Below are 23,457 nucleotides of genomic sequence, written 5' to 3'. Positions count from 1 at the left end.
GTGTGAGTCTGTGTGAGTCTGTGTGTGTGTGAGTCTGTGTGTGAGTCTGTGTGTGTGTGAGTCTGTGTGTGTGTGAGTCTGTGTGTGTGTAAACACAAAGACGGCCGGGCGTGGTGCTGGCCACCCACCCCCTCGTGTGCCGTTCTGCCCTTCATAGGTGCTGCTGGCAAACAGCACTTGCCCCAACAGTCTATTTCAGCTATAAGGGGGATCTTTATCTTTGTTGTTAGTGGTGGTGGTGTTGGTGGTGTTGATGGTGGTGGTATTGTTGGTGTTGGTGGTGGTCTTGGTGATGTTGTTGATTGTGGTGTTGCAGTTTCTTTTGGTTGCATAAAGGGGGCTAAACGGGCACGACATGGGCTGTCAAAAATATGGACTGATGCTGTATGGGAGGATGTGGAGCTGAGTGGACTTGCAGAAGACTGGTATCAGCGGTGTGGATAGCATCCTTCACGAGGAAGCTCGTGAAGGATCCTACCGGGCAGTAGGAGGCAGTCGCCTTCCAACAACAACTGAGGACAGAGGAGTGACGCTCACAACGAGTAGCGGATAAAATTCAACAAGTTGGCACAGTTGGGGATACAGCTGGTGTATCTACCAGTCATCTCAGCCAACCTTTGGAACCTGGGTCTATCCCGTGACGTCTTGTCAGCCTTCGACACTTCACGTGGACTAAAAGTGCACCTGGCCCGGCACATGCGCCGTGGTGTCATCACCCCTACTTAGTGGCGAATGTCGGTTGTTGTTGTTTTTGTATTTCGTGTTGTGAGTGAGTGGTGATGATGTGAGTCTGTGTTGATGATGTGGGCTCATGGTGAGGATGTAAGCCCGCGTTGTGACTTGACTCATGTAGAGATCTGGGAGCACTCACGCCCCCTCGACTCTTTGTGATCATCGCCTTCGTCTCCTGCCCCGCACGCAGAGACCCGGACTGTACGAGAGACGCTGTGAGTTCTGTGCACCCTGCTCTGCAAGTTGCTGCCATGGAGGTACGTGTGGCTCTTCGACTCGTGTGGTGAAGTATTGATGGACGTGTGCTCTCCACTCTGCGTGTGGCTACCTGTTGCCTATCCATATACCTGAGTGTGCAACTACTTGCCTGCCTGAGTGTGTGTGCATCTATCAGAGTATCTCCCCTGAGATCCTGTCTGTGTACCTGCCTGTCTACATGTGAATAATCTACAGTACTGATAATTGGTTTTTTACCCTTCTATCTGGCAACAAAACTGACGCCTTTTTACAAGGAGTCATGTTTGCATAGACCGCAATACCTGCAGTCATAATACAAACAAAAGACATAACTCTGATAATGTGAAGTTTATTGTGGACCAATCAACTTCAAGGACAGTGCACATTATCAGAGTTATGTTCTTTTGTTTGTATTATGACTGCAGGTATTGCGGTCTATGCAAACATGACTCCTTGTAAAAAGGTGTCAGTTTTGTTGCCAGATAGAAGGGTAAAGAACCAATTATCATATTTTTACTGGTAAATGAGGTTCCCATAGAATCTACAGTACTTTTATCTATCCACTACTGGATGAAGGCCTCCTTCCCTGAGTTCCTGCTACCCCTCACGATCCTGCGATGGCATAATCCACCAAGCACCGATTTTGTCGCACCATCTTTCTGGAAGCTGTCCTCTCAAACGTCAAACGTGCTCCGATACTTGGTTGCAGCTCCGTTATTCTTCTTGACCATCAGCCATCGTTCCTCCTGGCCGTGGCATGTCCTGGCCCAGCCCCTCTTCTCTTAACAGTTTGAAGGATGCCATTAACCTGTGTGTCCTCTAAATCCACACGTGTCTCATTGTAAATCCAAGTGTGACATCAGATATTGGCCAAATATCCCAACGCTGAGAACTGACACAACATCTTGGCAGGACCCTCCTGATTGTGGAGCCCAGGATCTCAGAGATCCTGGCTCATTGCTCGCCTCCTGCCCTTTCCCCAACATCTTGCTAAAGTTTACATGGTGGACCTTTGTCTTTGTGTGTGTGTAGATGAGCCGAGCTGGAGAGGCGAGGAGTAAGGGCGAATCTTGCACCACGTGGAGTGCGCTGTCCTCAGAGGGCACCGCCTCCATCTGCAGCAAATCACCGCAAGGTAAGGACAGTAATGAGGGACGTCACAGAGGGCCATGGTGAATGGTGGAACATCACAATGGCCATGTTACATGGTGCATGTCACAGTGGCCGTGATGCATTGGAGATTTCATAGCGGCCATGATGCATGGGTGATATCCAGGTGGCCACGTTGCGTGAGGGACTTCATGTTGGCAGTGTTGCATGCGGGACTTAATGGTAGCCATGTTGCATGGGGGACTGCATCATGGTGGCCATGTTGCATGGGGATGATTATCTGTGCTCTGGCCTCAGCACATCACACGCTTTCAGATGCACTTCCGATATTAGGAAGCCACTGGAGCTATACACTTTTAAATCATCTAGATTGAAAACTACTTTCTTTAGAACTTTTCATGTTTAGAATAATTTTCCTTCCCCCGCGTATCCATTTGGCACCATTGCCTACGTACGGTGCAAAAGAAGTTCAACATACATACAGACATGACTGGTATTGGCCAAAACATCCCAATCCTGTAATATTTTCCTACAAATTGCTCAACTTTGGGATCACACAGATGTTGTTGTTATTCTCATGTCTGCAGAAATCATGGCTCTCTTTGGCCCTCACTTGACCCACCGTGAGAAGCTAGAACTCGCAGCCATGCAGGAAGTGTGGTACTTTGCACTCTACAACAAATCTGAGGGATGCAACAATGATGGATACGACGACCAAGAACGAAATTACATTCTGGTGAGGCTCGCAACAAAACACCGGCTGTGGGGGCGGTCACAGGCCCATCGGTAGCGGGGTTTGTGGCTTCTTGTCATTGCACCTGAAGTACCAACCAAGGCTATCACACACACCAATGCACTTCAGAATCAGGATTTTTTTTTATCGCGAGTAAATCCCATTGAGGGGGTGACTCAGCCAGCAGACATCAGAACATTCCACAATGACAGATTTAAATAAAGGATTTAAAAACAAAGATTTTTCACTATAAATCCTTGATATGCATGGCATCGGTTTTATTTTATTATTCATTTCTGTTTTTCTTGAGTAAGAGTTTCATTTTTATCACATTGGTATTTTCAATTAAATATGAAAAAAAAAATTCCCTAAAAAGTGGAAAATTTTGGAAAAAAATTTCACGAAAATAAATTGTCACGCACAACGAGTCTGTGTGCAACATGTCAGCTCGATTGGATCACGGCAAGTGGGTTAAAATACGACCGAAAGATTTGCATGGTCGTAAGCGCGCAAGCAAGCAAGTGAACTTAATATAAAGGATTTAAAAAACGTAATCATTACAGAAAATATATTAGAAAATTACATTCTCACTTAAATCTTCACTTAAAGCTTTCGTGACTGCAAGAATTAATATTTTTTGGGTCTTTCGGTAAAGTCAAGTAGATAGGTTCAAAGAAAATAACAAAAACTAAAACTACAACGTTTCATCTTCTTGGTTCTTTCGGTAAAGTCACGTAGAATGTAAACAATAAAAATAATAAAATAAAACATAATAAAAGAATTCTCAAGACGTTTCGGCTACAACGCAATCAGCCGTCTTGCGTTGTAGCCGAAACGTGAGAATAATTTTTTTATGTTTTATTTTATTATTTTTATTGTTTCCATTCTACGTAACTTTACCGAAAGAACCAAAAAGATGAATACCTGCAGTCACGAAAGCTTTAAATCGAAATACAACGTTTCAATCGCAACAAAATCGGTCGTCTTCAGGAAAAGGGGGGTTAGCTTCCAAAGGCAAACTGTTTATTAGGGTTTGAAATGGGCATAGCCCAAATGTCAGTAGCCAATATTAATGCAAGTGGTAGGCAGCCAACCCGACAGTTTCAGATCTGCCTTATGTTCGTGAACATAAGGCAGATCCGAAACTAGGTAGGATCTGAAACACGGTAGGACCAATACCTCAGCCGTGGCTGATCATTGTTTTAATGCGGTGGGCTCACACGAAATGTATTTCTCTAAGACGAAGGTACTTTGCAAACCCACTTGTCTATCAACAAAGATTCATTCATGAAGCCATCCATTTTTATCGACACAGACACAATTTAAACCGAGAAGATGGGTACAAACTGAGTAATCATTGGAAGGACGTTATCAACCAGTTTAAGTCATAACTGGCTATGATCTTCCCATCCTACCACCTTCTGATGATAGTCGTGCTTTATGCCCATTTCAAACTTGCGCTTTCACACTAACACAGCCACTTTGCGTGCCGACCCCTCGGTTGCGGCTATGCAATACCGTACCACGTCGTCGTCCACTCATTGACATGCAAATTTTTTCTCTGCCCCCTCCCTCTCTCCGCCCCCGCCCCCTCTCTATATTTAAGGCCTCGTCACAGAGACGATCCCTCTCTCTTTGTGCCGATACGTGTTCTCTCTCTCTGTGTGTCTGTGTGATGTCTGTCGGCTTATATGTCTGTCTATAGTTTTCTGGTTAGATTTTTGTTGCTATTTCTTTTATACCTGATGATGATTGCTTGTGTTGCAATCGGAACGTCGTAGTATGCTATTATTTAATTTATTATTTTATCTTTATACGTGACTTTACCGAAAGAAGCAAAGAATACTAATCTGTCATTAACATGATAATTTTCACCCGGAAACCCTTTGATTGTTTTTTGTTTTTTGTTATTTTCTTTCAATCTATGTACGTGTAGAAAGGAAATAATAAAATAATAAAAATAAAACATAATAAAATAATTCTCACGACGTTTCGGCCACAACGCAAGCAGCCGTCCTCAGGTGAAGAACAGGTCTGTCGGGGAGACAGCGTCTGAATGAACACCACCACGCTTGGCAGCGTATATTTAAGCTGGGTTGGAGGGGGAAGATCGCCTTGACAAAGGAATTTGCATATCCCAAAGAATATAAATTCTCACTTCTTAAACTTTGTGATTTTAATTATATTCACTTTAAACGATTGTACCTTTTGTGCAGTTCCGGCATGAGCACCTCCGCTATCGCTATGAGGTGCTGAAGAAGATTGGAGAAGGAGGTCAAGGCCAGGTGATCCAGTGCCTTGATCACAAAAGGAACATCCTGGTGGCCATCAAGATCCTGGTGTCACCATCGAGGTAAGAATTCAGAGCCGCGCCGTCACGAGGCCGATGTTGTTAAGTCCGTTGCCACGGGCAGCCGTGCGATGCAGTGATGACACTCGTGCATCAAAGCGAGAAGGGGGGCCTGGGTTCGACTCCTGATTCGGGTGCCCTCCTGTATGGAGTTTGCATGTTCTATTCCTGTTCTGCATCAGTTCCTTCTGGGTTCTCAGATTTTTCCTCCCTAAAGCTTAAAATACACACACACAGTGTAAACTAATATGGGGGCAAACATCCCATTGCTGAAAGATTACCTGCACATTACGGTAATTTCTCATTTAATGCTGTAGATACATTCCTGAAAAGTTCCGCGTTCAGTAAAAAAGTATTGAGCGAAAATAATTTTCCCATAAATAATGTAATAATAATGTTTGGCGAGATACAATGCACTCATACACCTTGAGATGACGAGATCAATAACTTTATCATTGCGAATAATGTATCATTGCAGCTCAAGAAAGTAGTCTGTTGTCGACTACTCACAGATCGTGTTATAACGGGCGGGTTCCGTGCTTTAACAGGCGTGTTCTACGTTATAACGAGAAGCGTTCCGTGTTGCAATGGGCGCGTTCGTGTTATTACGGGCACATTCCGCGTTATGCGAAAAGTGTGCCCGAATGGAAGAACCACATTGCAGTGAGAATGCGTTGTGTTAACATGCGTTTGCATTTAGATTTCTCAAATGACCAATCCGATTTGAATGGCTCTTCACTTCCAAATCCTGATAGACAGCCAGTTCTGTTTTAGCAGGTTTAGCTTTCTTTTTTCACACTTTTGTCATGTAGGCCAGGCTTAGTCACAAACCGAACCTCTCCATAATAAAGGCTCAGTCTTTTGTTATGTAGCCTATTACCATCTACATGGCAGAGGCTCGGTCTCATTTGCATCATTTTGTTATGTAGGCTAGGCGTTAGTCACAAACCGCACCTCTCCATAACAAAGGCTCAGTCATTTGTTCTGCAGTCTATTCTTAGTATTAAGCCTCACCTTACCATATTAATAAAAAGTGTGTCGTACTTGGCCCTTCCCCTCTTCAACCATTATATATACGGAGTGGTAGCTCTTGTAATCTCTCATTTACTTGATACAGCTGTCGTGGCTGTGACGGTTCCACCTGAAGACGGAGGCTTGTGTTGCCTCCGAAACGTCGTGATATTTATTTTATTTTTATTTTACTTTTATTAATTTTAATTTTTTACCTACGTGACTTTACCGAAAAAACCTAAGAATATGAATCCTTGCAGTCACGAAAGCTTCAAATCTAGAATTAATGCGTTGTGTTAACATGCGTTTGCATTTAGATTTCTCAAATGACCAATCCGATTTGAATGGTTCTTCACTTTCAAATCCTATTGGGTGCCCTACGCCGGCTCCTGCTCCCTCTGTGGGAGCTCCTCACCAATGTTAGTCGAGTGTGCTACTGGAACTCCTGGTGCTGTTAGACCTGGTGAATTCATATTTAATTATTTTATTGTGAGTATAATTTGGCTCTGGATATCCCTTAAGCAAATGTAGGCTCTTCATTTGTGGACTTCCTCTGTGCAGCTCCAAGCAGGAAACATACCAGAAGATGGAGCTCCAGATAGCTCTGGAACTTCAGGGCGAGGGCAGTGATGAAGATTTCAACGTCATCGAAGTCCTGAACAGATTTCATTTCAGAGGACACTACTGTATCGTCATGGAGCTGTTGAAGTATGTAGCTCATGCCCCCCCCCTCCGCCAATAGCGTGGTCAACTAACTTAACATTCTTTCGTTATTTTTTAGAAGCGACCAGACCACAAATAAAAGCTTAACAAAGTAGCATTTTTCTTCTTGGTTCTTTCGGTAAAGTCACGTAGAATGGAAATAATAAAATAATAAAAATAAAACATCAAATAATTCTCACGACGTTTCGGCCACAACGCAAGTAGCCATCCTCAGGTGAAGAACAGGTCCGTCGGGGAGACAGAGTCTGTCTTCCCGACAGACCTGTTTTCCTGTCTTCCCGACAGACCTGTTCTTCACCCGAGGACGGCTACTTGCGTCGTGGCCGAAACGTCGTGAGAATTATTTTATTATGTTTTATTTTTATTATTTTATTATGTCCCTTCTACATGACTTTACCGAAAGAACCAAGAAGATGAATCCCTGCAGTCACGAAAGCTTTAAATCTAAAAGTAGCATTTTGATTATAAATGTGGAGGGGAAAACCAGTGAACCCACAGAAAAATTCACATGCCCACGGGGAGAACATGCAATCTCCAAATCTACAGGCATCACGGTCGGGATCAAACCCAGGACCTCCTCCATACCAGGCAGGGGAGATGTCATCTCGCCACCGCGGCAAGCTGTTAATTTCATAATTGTGGAGCTTTCGTGACTGCAGGAATTACTATTTGGTTCTTTCGGTAAAGTCACGTATAAAGATAAAATAATAAATTAAATAATAGCATACGACGTTTCGATTGCAACACAAGCAATCATCATCAGGTATAAATGAAATAGCAACAAAAATCTAACCAGAAAACTATAGACAGACATATGTATCTTGGTGATATCTGTCTGCTTATATGTCTGTCTATAGTTTTCTGGTTAGATTTTTGTTGCTATTTCATTTATACCTGATGATGATTGCTTGTGTTGCAATCGAAACGTCGTATGCTATTATTTAATTTATAATTTTATCTTTATACGTGACTTTGCCGAAAGAACCAAAGAGTAAGCTGTTAATGTTGAGATGCCCACGCCACCACCCATGCATTGTAATCCTGTGGAGCTGCCATGTGCCACGGGTGCATTGGAGGCCACTAGTCTTTTCTCCATTAGCCCTGCCACTTTAACCAACCCACGCCTCCACTCAATCAGCAGGGTGGCTGCATGGCAGTGGTGATGCTCGTGCCTCTCGGCGAAAATCCCGAGCTTCTGTTCTGTGTGGAGTTTTTATCTTCTCCCAATGGATAACCCTCCACCACCCGGCAACAAAGCCAATGAAATCAAGTTGTCAAGTGGGCAGATATGCCAACTGATTTGGTTTATGGGTAAATTGACGACCACAACCCACACGGAACTATAACTCTTAATATTGGTCATAAATGTGCACGTGAACGTACAATATGAACATGATTATCGTTTACACCATGGGAACCTCATTTGCCAGTAAAAATATGATAATTGGTTTTTTACCCTTCTATCTGGCAATAAAACTGACACCTTTTTACAAGGAGTCATGTTTGCATAGACCGCAATACCTGCAGTCATAATACAAACAAAATACATAACTTTTGTTTGTATTATGACTGCAGCCAAAGACATAACTTTTGTTTGTATTATGACTGCAGGTATTGCGGTCTATGCAACCATGACTCCTTGTAAAAAGTTGTCAGTTTTGTTGCCAGATAGAAGGGTAAAAAACCAATTATCATGATTATCGTTATCAGAATCAGTGCAGCATTGTAGGGGATGGTACTGATGCCGTGTTTTTGTTGCTGCTTCTGCCTCTCTCACAGGGAGAGCCTTCATGAAGTGATTAGAAATGCGGGGCTCCGACGGTTGGACATGGCGATGGTGAAAACCTACACCAGGGGCATCCTCAAGTTCTTGCGCCACATACATTCCAGGAAAATCGTCCACGCGGACATCAAGCCAGTGAGTGGACACAGCGTTCAGCTTTCACTTTGGTGCAGAGGTGTATCACTCTTTGGTTCTTTAGGTAAAGTCACGTATAAAGATAAAATAATAAATTAAATAATAGCATACGACAACGTTTCGATTGCAACACAAGCAATCATCATCAGGTATAAAAGAAATAGCAACAAAAATCTAACCAGAAAACTATAGGCAGACATATAAGCAGACAGATATCGCAAAGATACATAGAGAGAGAACACACATCGGCACACAGAGAGAGAACGTCTCTGTGACGAGGCCTTAAATAGAGAGAGGGGGGTGGGGGCGGAGAGAGGGAGGGGTTAGAGAAAAAATTTGCATGTCAATGAGTAGGACGACGGTTGACAAAGTACGCAAGCTTTATACGTGACTTTACCGAAAGAACCAAAGAGTAATTCCTGCAGTCACGAAAGCTACAAATTAAGATTGCAGAGGTGTATCTTTATTGGGGACTCGTTCCACAGAGAAAACCGGCCATGTTGGTCACAGGGTCGATATGTAAGCTCTGCCCATCTCACTGGAAGGAGGCAGGGCCATGCTCCTCTGGTGAATGTGATCTGGTATGAATTAAACTATCGTGTAGAGTCGTGTCGCTCTTGGGGACTCACCAGAGAGAAAACCGGCAACGTTGATCAGCGTTGCCCCAAACCCTGGGAGACATGAAACAGAGTCAAAAATACATTTTCTCAAAACGTGCGAAATGTGCATTTTGGCCTGACAACTGCTCGTTATCGAATTCCAATCTGCAAATTAAAAACGCCCAAAGACAAAGGTGCAGTGGAAAGCGTCACGGAATCCGTGCACTCTCTTGTGCGTGGCTTTTTGTCTCTAACTCGTTAACGGGCACTCATCCAGCTGTGAGCTCCATGCAGCTCTCCTGTTGGAGCAACGGCACTCGGTTGTCAATAGAGCCACCCCCCTTCACTTTGATGGTGCCTGAGAGTGCGTTGAACGTGACACGCCTCTACTCACATCTACAATTTTGACATATTTGAAAGGGGCAACGCCCAGTGACAGCTGTCAGAAAACAGTGAATATTGCACTTGACTGACGCTTGTCGACAGGGCTATGCCTCATCTAGTTCCCCTGTTTAGCGTGTGTCGTGGTATGTGATTGATCCACTGCTGGCTGAATGATATCGGCATAACCTCTGAGTTTGAATTCATTCTACCCCTCCTCCAGGAAAATGTTCTCGTCAAAGACACCGTGACTGGCACCGTGAGGATCACGGACTTTGGCACGAGCTTTTTCGTGGAAAGTCAACGTGAGTGACCTCACCTGGGTGTGTGAGTGTCTGCGTGTGGGTGTCTGTATGGCTGTCTTTATGCATGGGTCTCTCTGCGTCCGTGTGAGTGTCTATATGTCAGTGTCTGTCTGAGTGTGTCTGTGTGTGAGTATCTGAGTGTCTGCACATGTGACTGTTTATGTGTTTGATGATGATGCTGTTTAAGACACAGTGTGTACACACGCACACATGTTTGTTGTCCTTGTGATTTTTGTACAGCTATGAATGTTGGTGGCACCCTAGAATACTTGGCTCCGGAGCTGTTGCTGGGCTATAGCTTGACATGTGGAGTGGATATGTGGGCGCTGGGCTGCACGGTGGCGGAGTTGGCGACGGGCAGGGAATTATTCCGGTCCAACAGCCACGAAGATCACCTCCCGCGCTGCATAGAGGTATTTCCCACACGGCGTCTGTCCGCTCGTGATCCCCCTCTCTTTCCTTGGAGTCGTGGGCTATGGGGGTGGCAGGAGGGGGGGTGGCCACTTGGTGATCTGTGAATAACGGCCGTCGTATGTTGCGTGTAAACGTGTGTGTCTTGTATGTGTGGAGGAGCGGTAGTGTAGCGGTCAGCCTGCTGTGCTAGAAACTGAGTTTGATTCCAGCTCATGGGCAACACCAGTGACGATTGTCTGAACTGGTCCTGGGCCTCCTCTAGTTCGAGTCAGCCTCAACTGAGTACCTGGTGGAGTGTGTAAAGTACCTGGGTCAATTCTAGATTTGAAGCTTTCGTGACTGCAAGGATTCATATTCTTAGGTTTTTACGGTAAAGTCACGTAGGTAAAAAATAAAAAAATAATAAAAGTAAAATAAAAATAAAATAAAAATCACGACGTTTCGGAGGCAACACAAGCCTCCGTCTTCAGGTGGAACCGTCACAGCCACGACAGCTATATCAAGTGAGAGAAATTCCAAGAAACAGTCCTTGTATATATACTGGTTGAGGGTGGGAGGAGCCAAGGTAGGCCCTGAATATTATTTGTGTGAGGTTCGGTGCGGCTGAAGCACGCTGTTAGGAATGAGCCTTTGTTGTGTAAACTAGGTGCTGATGAAGTAAAGGTGCGTGTAAAAGGGACTGAGCCTTTTTGTTATGTAGAGATGATGCGGCTGAAATCAGCCGCCACTCCTGTCTCTGTGTGCCACAGTGCTGGCCCTCAACAAACGCTGCTAATTTTGCTACTCGATCTAACAGCACTTGTCCCTACAGTGTGCCAAAGCTGTACGGGTGACCTTTGTCTTCATGTCAACCATGTGCAGATTCTGGGGATGCCTCCAAGGTACATGGTGAATGGAGCACCCGACAGAACGCAGTTCTTTGGTGAGTTGAAGCGTGGGGTGAATGACAGGCCGGATTCAGTTTTAGGGAGTGGCCTCAGGCTGTTGTTATTTTGTTTTGGAGGGGGCGTCTTTGTATTTTACATTACTTGGGTGTGTGGGTGGGTAAATGGGTGTGTGGGCAAGTGGATGGGTATGTGGGTGAGTAGGCGAGTAGGTTGGTGGGTAATTGGGCGAATGGGTGAGTGGGTGGGTGAGCGGGTCAGTGAGAGGGTGGGTGGGTGGGTAGATGAGCGGGTGGGTGAGTGGGTAAGTGGATAGGTGAGTGAGCGATTGGGTAGGTGGAAGAGTGTTTGGGTGGGTAGGTGGATGAGTGGGTTGATGAATCGGTCAGTAAGTGGGTAGATGGGCGATGTGGTGGTTGGTGACTTCGTCTCTTCCGCTGTGCATGGCTCCTGCAGACCATCGGGGGAAGATGTTCTGCCCAGGCAAGAAAAGGGTTCCGGGAAGCTTCCCACTTCACAAGGTGCTCAAAAGCGATGACCCGGAGTTTGTCGAATTCATCAGCTCCTGTTTGCGGTAAGAACCACCCACCACTCCCACCTCCTCCCCTCCCCACGAGGATTCCCCCCTCCAATTGATCGGCGAACGCTCTCCACCGATCACCAGGAAGATGTGGTGCTGAGTGGACCTGCCAATAAGCGGTACCACTGGCCCTCTGTGGAGTTAGCCCTCTGTGGAGGAGTGGGACGTCTGTCCAAGCCGCTGCTGGTCATCAGAGGACTGCCACTGCTACTGTGGCTTCCGCTGCTGCTGTGCGTTCCTGGACCTCGTGGGAGAAGGGAAGGAACATCAGAGCTCTCACCATGCCTTTTTCACCACGTGGCCGCGTTTGTCCCCCGTGCGTCTCTCAACAGATGGGATCCGAATTGTCGTATGACGCCAGCGCAGGCGCTGGCTCATAACTGGCTCCGGACCGCGGCCACCAGCACCACCACGGCCAGCAAAGCCACCACCACCACCGTTGCTGCTCCTGGCAGTGTGAAGCGCTCTGGAGCTGCTGAGCGACGGTAAGCCACCATCTGCTTGTCCAGTGGTCAAGGTAGTCTATAGGGGGGTGCGGGGCCTGGGGCAAGTTACACGGTGTGGGCTTTCGAATCGTGGAGAAATCCTCCTCTTTCAGTCTTAAATAGAGCGATAAATGTGATGTCATCACTTGTGAGCCAATCCGGAGCGATAGCCTACGTGTTAAACGGAAGTATTACGTCTGACACCGTGACATCGAAGCGCAGGGCCCCCCAAAGCGCGGGGCCCGGGGTGGTCACCCCCCATACACCGTACCCAGGGGACGACTCTGCTCCTGTGTGTGTGTGTGTGTTTAATATCGATTTATCTTCATTGCTACTACTTCTACGCTTATTTAGCCAGCATGAGCCTCACTCAGTCTCAAGACTTTGTTTCAGGAGGGTCCTGCCAAGTTTTTTGCAGTACAGAACAAATGTACTGCTCTTACAACACTGGTGGAGATGTCCATCCAACACTGGTTGCACGGCGTGTTTGTGAGGGTTCAGTTGCCAAACCCAGAGGAATGGAAGTTACATTTTAATGTGCAATTTTATTGAAGGATCGTGTTGTCTTGGTGTGGTGTGAGGCTGTTTTTGTTGCTGTTTCGCTGCGTTGCCCAAGCTTGCATTTAGTGTTGAAAAACTGACAGGATTTTATTTACTTATGCCATTTGTATTTATACGCTTTATTTGTTTTTGTATACTTTGTACTCCTTTTGTTTTGTTTGTTGTTGTAACCTGCTGACCCTGTGACTTGACTGGACATCTGTGAAAGAAGAGCTTCATAGCTCATCAGACTCCTCTTCATCCAGTTTAAATAAAGATTCTGATTCTGGAAACCCATGCAGGGGGGGGCGGGGGGGGGGGGGCGGGCATGGTAGGGTGGTTGGTAGAACACACTCCACACTCCACACAGAGAAAGTGGCCCACGTATGGGACTCAAACCCAGGTCCTCTCTGGCTGTGCGTTCCAGCCAAAGAGAACGTGTAGATTCGGTTATATACGGATTTATTTTTCCATAATTGGTTTCTGGGTGAGGACAGATAATGAAGCGGCAACATCTTTCCCAAGTTCCCCTTCATCCACTAAGACACCGCCAGACTAATGCCCATTTCGTAACCAGACTCACCGTGGGCAAAGGTATGCTGCATTATTGCGGCACTGTTAATTAGCTGGGTTAATCTTCTGCGGCACACAGTTAGTCCACCCATAGACGATGGGGGGGATGGGGGGGGGGACTGATTTCTGCTGGAGCAGGAAGTTGTAACGGTGTCGTGCGCATCTCTTCACAGAGTGGAGCCGGCACAGCGCCCATCCTCCTTGCTCACCCAGGCCTCTAAAGAGAAGTTGAAGGTTGTGGAGGAAGAAGAGACCATGGTGGAGGAGCTGGTGGTGCTGGAGGAAGAGGAGACTCTCGTGGAGGAGTTGGTGGTACAGGAGGAGGAGGATACTCTGGTGGAGGAGTTGGTGGTACTTGAGGAGACCCTGGTGGAGGAGTTGGTGGTACAGGAGGAGACGCTGGTGGAGGAGTTGGTGGTACAGGAGACTCTGGTGGAGGAGTTGGTGGTACTTGAGGAGACGCTGGTGGAGGAGTTGGTGGTACAGGAGACTCTGGTGGAGGAGTTGGTGGTACTTGAGGAGACCCTGGTGGAGGAGTTGGTGGTACAGGAGACCCTGGTGGAGGAGTTGGTGGTACAGGAGACCCTTGTGGAGGAGTTGGTGGTACAGGAGACTCTGGTGGAGGAGTTGGTGGTACAGGAGACTCTGGTGGAGGAGTTGGTGGTACAGGAGACTCTGGTGGAGGAGTTGGTGGTACAGGAGACCCTGGTGGAGGAGTTGGTGGTACTTGAGGAGACGCTGGTGGAGGAGTTGGTGGTACAGGAGACCCTGGTGGAGGAGTTGGTGGTACAGGAGACCCTGGTGGAGGAGTTGGTGGTACTTGAGGAGACGCTGGTGGAGGAGTTGGTGGTACAGGAGACCCTGGTGGAGGAGTTGGTGGTACAGGAGACGCTGGTGGAGGAGTTGGAGGTACAGGAGGAGACCCTGGTGGAGGAGTTGGAGGTACAGGAGGAGACCCTGGTGGAGGAGTTGGTGGTACAGGAGACGCTGGTGGAGGAGTTGGTGGTACTTGAGGAGACGTTGGTGGAGGAGTTGGTGGTACAGGAGACCCTGGTGGAAAAGTTGTTGGTACAGGAGACCCTGGTGGAGGAGTTGGTGGTACTTGAGGAGACGCTGGTGGAGGAGTTGGTGGTACAGAAGACGCTGGTGGAGGAGTTGGAGGTACAGGAGGAGACCCTGGTGGAGGAGTTGGTGGTACAGGAGGAGACCCTGGTGGAGGAGTTGGTGGTACAGGAGACGCTGGTGGAGGAGTTGGTGGTACTTGAGGAGACGTTGGTGGAGGAGTTGGTGGTACAGGAGACCCTGGTGGAAAAGTTGTTGGTACAGGAGACCCTGGTGGAGGAGTTGGTGGTACTTGAGGAGACGCTGGTGGAGGAGTTGGTGGTACAGGAGGAGACGCTGGTGGAGGAGTTGGTGGTACAGCAGGAGAAGAGGAAGCAAGGGAGCCTGGCCCGCATAGGGAGAGCCATCCGCTCACTCCTCCGACGTGTGCTGCTTTGTGGTGGCCGGTCCACTGCACAGTAGGGGTGGTGGAGGTGGTGGATCGGTGTGAACCCTGACGACTTTCACCACACTCACCACACTCACAACACTCACCCTGCACCCACCCACCCTGTGATACCCTCCACCCACCACCCACACCTTGCACCCACCCAGTCCTTGATACCCTGCACCCACCACCCACACCCTGCACCCACCACACTCACCCTGCACCCACCCACCCTGTGATACCCACCACACACACCCTGCACCCACCACACACACCCTGCACCCACCACACACACCTTGCACCCACCACACACACCCTGCACCCACCACACTCACCCTGCACCCACCCACCCTGTGATACCCACCACACACACCCTGCACCCACCACACACACCCTGCATCCACCACACACACCCTGCACCCACCCAGTCCGTGATACCCTCCACACACACCCTACACCCACCCACCCTGTGATACCCTCCACCCACCACCCACACCCTGCATCCCCCACCAACACCCTGCACCCACCACCCACACCCTGCACCCACCACACTCACCCTGCACCCACCACACACACCCTGCACCCACCACTCACACCGTGCATCCACCCACCCTGTGATATCCTGCACCCACCACACACCCCCTGCACCCACCACACACACCCTGCACCCACCACACTCACCCTGCACCCACCACACTCACCCTGCACCCACCACACACACCCTGCACCCACCACACTCACCCTGCACCCACCCACCCTGTGATACCCTCCACACACACCCTGCACCCACCACACACACCCTGCACCCACCACACTCACCCTGCACCCACCCACCCTGTGATACCCACCACACACACCCTGCACCCACCACACACACCTTGCACCCACCACACACACCCTCCACCCACCACACTCACCCTGCACCCACCCACCCTGTGATACCCACCACACACACCCTGCACCCACCACACACACCCTGCACCCACCACACACACCCTGCACCCACCACACACACCCTGCACCCACCACCCACACCCTGCATCCACCCACCCTGTGATACCCTGCACCCACCACACACACCCTGCACCCACCACACACACCCTGCACCCACCACACACACCCTGCACCCACCACACACACCCTGCACCCACCCAGTCCGTGATACCCTCCACCCACCACCCACACCCTGCACCCACCCACCCTGTGATACCCTGCACCCACCACACACACCCTGAACCCACAACACACACCCTGCACCCACCACACACACCCTGCACCCACCACACACACCCTGCACCCACCACACACACCCTGCACCCACCCACCCTGTGAAACCCTCCACTCACCACACACACCCTGAACCCACCACCCACACCCTGCACCCACCACACACACCCTGCACCCACCCACCCTGTGATACCCTCCACCCACCACACACACCCTGCACCCACCACACACACCCTGCACCCACCACACTCGCCCTGCACCCACCACACACACCCTGCACCCACCACACTCACCCTGCACCCACCCACCCTGTGATACCCACCACACACACCCTGCACCCACCACACACACCCTGCACCCACCACACACACCCTCCACCCACCACACTCACCCTGCACCCACCCACCCTGTGATACCCACCACACACACCCTGCACCCACCACACACACCCTGCATCCACCACACACACCCTCCATCCACCACACTCACCCTGCACCCACCCACCCTGTGATACCCACCACACACACCCTGCATCCACCACACACACCCTGCATCCACCACACACACCCTGCATCCACCCACCCTGTGATACCCTGCACCCACCACACTCACCCTGCACCCACCACACACACCCTGCACCCACCACCCACACCCTGCATCCACCCACCCTGTGATACCCTGCACCCACCACACTCACCCTGCACCCACCACACACACCCTGCACCCACCACACACACCCTGCACCCACCCAGTCCGTGATACCCTCCACCCACCACCCACACCCTGCACCCACCCACCCTGTGATACCCTGCACCCACCACACTCACCCTGCACCCACCACCCACACCCTGCACCCACCACACTCACCCTGCACCCACCCACCCTGTGATACCCTCCACCCACCACCCACACCCTCCACCCACCACCCACACCCTGCACCCACCACACACACCCTGCACCCACCCACCCTGTGATACCCTCCACCCACCACCCACACCCTGCACCCACCCACCCTGTGATACCCTCCACCCACCACACACACCCTACACCCACCCACAGCGTGATACCCACTACCCAACATACTCCACACAGAGGGTTAGTGGCTTAAGAGGGTTAGGGGTTTAGGGGTAAAGGGATTTAGGGCTATAGGGGTTTAGAGGGTGATGGGTTTAGAGGGTTGGAAGTTTAGAGGGTTCGATATTTATTGGACTAAGAGTTTATGGGTTGACAGGTTTAGAGGATGATGGGTTTAAGGGTTTAGAGGGAGGGTTTTAAAGGGTAAGGGGTTTATAGGTTTAGGTGTTTAGATGGCTATTGTTTTAGGGGTTTAGGGACTTAAAGGGTTAGGGGTTCAGAGGGTTAGGGTTTTAGAAGGTTAGGGTTTAGAATATTATGGGTTAAGAGATTTAGATAGTTAGGTGTTTAGAGGTTTAGAGGCTTTATGGGTTTCGATATGTAGTGGTTTAGAGGGTTAGAAGTTTATAAGGTTATAGATTTTAGAGTTTAGGGGGATTTTAGGGGTTTAGTTTAGGGGTTCAGAGGTTTAGGGTTTTTGGTATAGGTGCTTAGAGGGTGAGAGGTTTAGAGGGTTAGGAGTTCATTGGGTTAGGGTTTAGAAGATTATGAGTTTAGAGAGTTAGGTGTTTAAGAAGTTTAGAGAGTTTATGGGTTTTGATTGTTAGATGTTTATTGGTTTGGAGGGTTTGGATTTTAGAAGGTTATAAGTTTAGAGGTTTAGATGTTTGGGGTTTAGGAGATTTGGGTTTTCGAAGTTTAGAGGTTTTGAGGGTTAGAGATTTATAGGGTCATGAGGTTTAGGGGTTAGGAGTGTAAAGGATTTAACACCTAGACTTTCATAACTAATATTATCCATAATAAAGGTATTTTTGGGTTAGTCTCCAATACACCGGTGTGCTAAAGGAGAAACGAATTGGCACTTTTTGTTCATGTGACAAACTTTACTAATTGGTTTTTGATTCTTTTGGTAAAGTCACATAGTTAGAAATAAAACAAATCACGACGTTTCGATCGCAACACACGCGGTCGTCATCAAGCAAAGGGGTCAGCCTTTAAAGGCAAACAGTTTATAAGGGTTTGGGATGGGCGTAGCCCAAGTTTATCAACAGCACCAGGAGCATGGGCGGTGCACGAGTGCCAATGCAGCAACAATGCCAATGCAGCAACAATGCTCATGCAGCAACAATGCCAATGGAGTGGGCGAGAGCTGCTGTGGCAAGAGGTTATATAGGTAAGAAAGAGGAGAGGAGCAAGGGGGGGGGGGATGGGGGCATGAGGGGGCGCTGCGTGAGCGCTAACGAGAGAGAGGACGTGAAGCTGGGGGGGAAGTGGGCGGGGCTGCAAGTGGGAGGCTGGGAACGCTGGGGATGCGGGGGGAAATTAACTCAGAAAAATAAACTAGTACCCGGCAGATATGATGGAACAACCATAAACAGTAAAGATTTTACCTGGTTAATAACATCCTTCCAATGATTGCTCAATTTGTATCCATCTTCTTGGTTAAAGTTATGTCTATGTTTATATATCTGGATGGCTTCATGAACAAACCTTTGATAGTAGCCCGAAGGTTTGCAGAGTACCTTGGTCTCGGAAGAAACAATATCATGGGAGCTCACAGCATTATAACAATGTTTCAGCCATTGCAGAGGTATTGGTTCTGCCGTGTTGCAGATCTCCCTTGTGTTCGCGAACACCGTCCGAGACATGTCGTTTCGTTTCCCCAATGTAACTGCTACCGCAGGTACAAATCAGTTTGTAGACTCCAGATGGGATTAGATCACGGATTTTGTGTACTGTATTGAATTGGACCTGGATCTTGTGTTTGTTTAAGATTTTGGAAATCTTTTTGGTAACACCTGCTATGTATGGTTACGTGATGGTTTTGATTGGCTTCGTGGGGGGTTGTTTCTCCATGGTTAGAGAAACAGCTTTGCGAATAATGCGGTCCGAGTACCCATTCATCTTGAGGGCCTGGTGTACGTGTTCCAGTTCACTGGCTAGGTGGTGATGGTCGGAAATGCAGTGGGCCCTATGGTGTAGTATTTTGATGAGGGAATTGTTCTGTGCCGGATGGTGGTGGGAATCAGGTTTCAGAAAGGAATATGTGTGGGTGGCTTTCCTATAGACAGTGTCCCAACGAGCTGTCAGGTCTCTTCTCAAACAAAACATACAGGAATGGTAGCTTACCATCCTTCTCCACTGCCATGGTGAATTTGATGGATGGGTGTATGGAATTGATGTGGTTGAGAAATTGGTTCAATGCTGGCAGGCCATGTGGCCAAATGACGAAAGTGTCATCTACATAATTCTTCCACAAGGAAGGGTGGATGTCTGGATGGCATTTGTTTCTAATTTCTCCATGAAAACATTCGCTATCACTGGTGATGAGGGGGAACCCATGGGGGTACCTTCATTTTGTTTGTAGAAAGTACCATTCCAGGTGAAGTAAGTGTTGGTAAGGCAGTGCCTAACCAGATTAGGTACATCAAGATTCAGTCCATGTTGGACTAAATCTTCAATTATTGATAAAGTGTCAGGTACAGGAACCTTGAACAACAGAGAAATTACATCAAAGCTGACGAGCAAATAATCTGGGGACAATGAAATGCCCTTTATTAGAGAGACCAAGTGAGCTGTTACATACTGCTAAGGTAGTCTTGCCCATGAATGAAAGCAAGGTATCAGACAGAAAACGGGCCAGTTTGTAGGTAGGTGAGTTGATAGTGGAAACGATTGGCTGAAGTGGAGTACCTTCTTAATCCATGATCTAATTCCATCTGGAGTCTACAAACTGACTTGTACCTGCGGTAGCAGCTACAGTGAGGAAACGAAACGACATGTCTCGGACCGTGTTCGCGAACACAAGAGAGATCTGAAACACGGCAGAACCAATACCTCTGCCGTGGCTGACCCTTGTTTTCACGTTGTGGGCTCGCATGATATTGTTTTTTCCGAAACCAAGGTACTCTGCAAACCTTCGGGCTACTACCAAAGTTTGTTCATGAAGCCATACAGATTTATAAATATAGACATAACTTCAACCGAGAAGATGGATACAAATTTAGCAATCATTGGAAGGATGCTATTAACCAGGTGAAACCTTAATTGTTCATGGTTGTTCCATCATATCTGCCAGGTACTGGTCTATTTTTCCGAGTTAATTTCCCCCTGCATCCCCAGCGTTCCCAGCCTCCCACTTGAATCCCGTCCTCTATTCCCTTAGCGCTCACGCAGCCCCATCCCCCTACCCCACTCCCCCCCCTCTCTCTCTCTCCCCCCTTGCTCCTCCCCCCCTTTCTTACCTATATAACCTCTTGCCACGGCAGCTCTCTCACCCACTGCATTGGCATTGTTGCTGCATTGGCATTGTTGCTGCATGGGCATTGTTTCTGCATTGGCATTGTTTCTGCATTGGCATTGTTTCTGCATTGGCATTGTTTCTGCATTGGCATTGTTGCGGCATTGACATTGTTGCTGCATTGGCATTGTTGCTGCATGGGCATTGTTTCTGCATTGGCATTGTTTCTGCATTGGCATTGTTTCTGCATTGGCATTGTTGCTGCATTGACATTGTTGCTGCATTGGCAATGTTGCTGCATGGGCATTGTTTCTGCATTGGCATTGTTTCTGCATTGGCATTGGATCTGCATTGGCATTGTTGCTGCATTGACATTGTTGCTGCATTGGCATTGTTGCTGCATTGTTGCTGCACGGGCATTGTTTCTGCATTGGCATTGTTGCTGCATTGGCATTGTTGCTGCATTGGCATTGTTGCTGCATTGACATTGTTGCTGCATGGGCATTGTTGCTGCATGGGCATTGTTTCTGCATTGGCATTGTTGCTGCATTGGCATTGTTGCTGCATGGGCATTGTTTCTGCATTGGCATTGTTGCTGCATTGACATTGTTGCTGCATTGGCATTGTTGCTGCATTAACATTGTTGCTGCATTGGCATTGTTTCTGCATTGGCATTGTTGCTGCATTAACATTGTTGCTGCATTGGCATTGTTTCTGCATTGGCATTGTTGCTGCATTGACATTGTTGCTGCATTGGCATTGTTGCTGCATTGGGATTGTTGCTGCATTGGCATTGTTTCTGCTTTGGCATTGTTTCTGCATTGGCATTGTTGCTGCATTGACATTGTTGCTGCATTGGCATTGTTGCTGCATTGGGATTGTTGCTGCATTGACATTGTTGCTGCATTGGCATTGTTGCTGCATTGGGATTGTTGCTGCATTGGCATTGTTTCTGCATGGCACTCGTGCACCGCCCATGCTCCTGGTGCTGTCGGTACACTTGGGCTACGCCCATCCCCAACCCTTATATAAACTGTTTGCCTTGAGAGGCTGACTCCTTTGCCTGATGACGACCGCTTGTGTTGCGATCGAAACGTCGTGATTTATTTTATTTCTACCTACGTGACTTTACCGAAAGAACCAAAGAGTATGGATTCCTGCAGCCACGAAAGCTTCAAATCAAGATTCACTAATTGGCTGTCGGATGGTGGCGGGTTTAACGACACATTTATATTTACACAATCTAACCCAACAAGCCTTTATTATGGTATGAGAGGGTTAGGGTTGCAAAGGGTTATGGTTTTAGTGGTTTTGGGGTTTAGAGGGTGAGTGGTTAAGAGGAGCGGTCGTCAACCTTTTTGGCACCAGGGACCGGTTTCGTGGAAGGTAATTTTTTCACGGACTGGAGGGGGGGGGGTCACCATTGGGTCTTTCCCCCTTTTCAAAGAAGCTCTGCAGCGATGTTTGTTTTTTACTCATTTTGGCTAGGGTTAGCTTGTGAGCTTACCAAAACTGCGCAGTGCGGGAAAGAGGCGCAGACGGAAGTGGGCGGGCCACGCGCGAACTAAAATAAGTGTCGGATTCTGACTTCTCATAAGGAGTGTGCAACCTAGATCCCTCGCATGCGCAGTTTACAGTAGGGTTCTAATGCCGCTGCTGATCTGACAGGAGGCGGAGCTCAGACAGTAATGCGAGCGATGAGCGGCTGTAAATACAGATGAAGCTTCGCTCGCCCACCACTCACCTCCTGCTGTGCAGCCCGGTTCCTAACATGCCATGGACCGGTACCGGTCCGTGGCCCAGAGGTTGGGGACCCCTGGTTTAGAGGATTGGAGTTTAGATGGGTTGGGATTTAGGTTGGGGATTTAGCGTTTTAGAAGGTTAGAGTTTATAAGGTTAGGGGTTTAGATGGTTAGGTGTTTAGAGGGTTTAGAAGGTTGGTTTTAAAAGGTTTAGAAGGTTAGGGGTTGAAAGAATTAGGGGTTGAAAGAGTTAGGGGTTGAAGGGTAAAGGGGTTTAGAGGGTTTGGTGTTTTGAGGGTTCGTGTTTTAGATGGTGAGGGGTTTAGATGGTTAGGGGGTTTAGAAAGTTAGGTGTTTAGAGGTGTCGAGGGTTTATGGATTTCGATTGTTATAGGTTTAGGAGTTTAGTCGTTTATAAGGTTATTGGTTTATGAGTTTAGATATTTCGGGGCGTTTAGGGAATTAGGGATTTAGAAGGTTATGGATTTGAGGATTTTCAAGGGTTAAGGGGTTAGAGGGCCAGGGATGAGAGGGTTTAACACCTACACTTAATATTATCTGTAATAAAAGGGTTTTTTTTTGTTAGTCTCCAACACAGCGGCGTTCTAAAGTAGAAACAAATTGGCATTTTTTGGTCACGTGATAAAATGTACTAATTGGCTGTCGGGTGGTGGTGGGTGTAATGACGCATTGACATTTACATGAACTTACCCCCAAAACCCTTTATTAAGGAGATTAGAGAGTTAGGTGTTTAGAGGGTTTAAAGAGTTAGATGTTGAGAGGGTTAGTATTTTAGGGTAATACGGGTTTAGAAAAGGTTAGGTGTTTCAGAGGGTTGGGGTTTTGATGGTTTGGGATTTAGGTTAGGGATTGAGAGTTTTTGAAAGTTACAGTTTTGAGGATGAGAGGGTTAAGGGTAGAGTTGTATGGTTAAGAAGGTTATGGGTTTAGAGGGTTATAGGTTTAGAGGGTTAGGTGTTTCGAGGTTTAGCCGTGGTGAGATAAAAACATTGTTTAGTTTCATTTGTATATTTGTAAATAATTTGTTTACCTCTCCTGTCGTGTTTTGTATTCTATTTTTGTTGTTACATTTTGACCAGCCTGACTGC

General features: G+C 47.9%; 1 protein-coding gene across 1 annotated transcript; it reads left to right on the top strand.

Annotated features, from left to right (window-relative positions):
* The first annotated feature begins 983 nt into the window (after window positions 1-983).
* On the top strand, window positions 984-22,254 carry LOC144738378 (dual specificity tyrosine-phosphorylation-regulated kinase 2-like). Its single transcript, XM_078621416.1, has 12 exons — window positions 984-989; window positions 2,002-2,104; window positions 2,667-2,815; window positions 5,029-5,165; window positions 6,735-6,881; window positions 8,676-8,814; window positions 10,018-10,099; window positions 10,340-10,512; window positions 11,375-11,435; window positions 11,854-11,971; window positions 13,749-13,848; window positions 22,237-22,254. Exons 1-12 carry the CDS (start codon window positions 984-986, stop codon window positions 22,252-22,254), a joined length of 1,233 nt encoding a protein of 410 aa, XP_078477542.1.
* The last annotated feature ends 1,203 nt before the right edge of the window (window positions 22,255-23,457 follow it).

This window comes from Lampetra planeri, chromosome 82 (genome assembly GCF_965212315.1).
Source record: "Lampetra planeri chromosome 82, kcLamPlan1.2.h2, whole genome shotgun sequence".
Taxonomy (NCBI): domain Eukaryota; kingdom Metazoa; phylum Chordata; class Hyperoartia; order Petromyzontiformes; family Petromyzontidae; genus Lampetra; species Lampetra planeri.
The sequence above is the reverse complement of the archived record's forward strand: the minus strand, read 5'-3'. Positions and strand labels throughout refer to the sequence as shown.

Bases quoted from the DNA above. Each gene is read 5' to 3' on its own strand.
- LOC144738378 (XM_078621416.1), top strand. The intron at 5,166-6,734 runs GTAAGAATTCAG...TCCTCTGTGCAG, and splicing joins ATCCTGGTGTCACCATCGAG to CTCCAAGCAGGAAACATACC. The intron at 8,815-10,017 runs GTGAGTGGACAC...CCCCTCCTCCAG, and splicing joins TCCACGCGGACATCAAGCCA to GAAAATGTTCTCGTCAAAGA.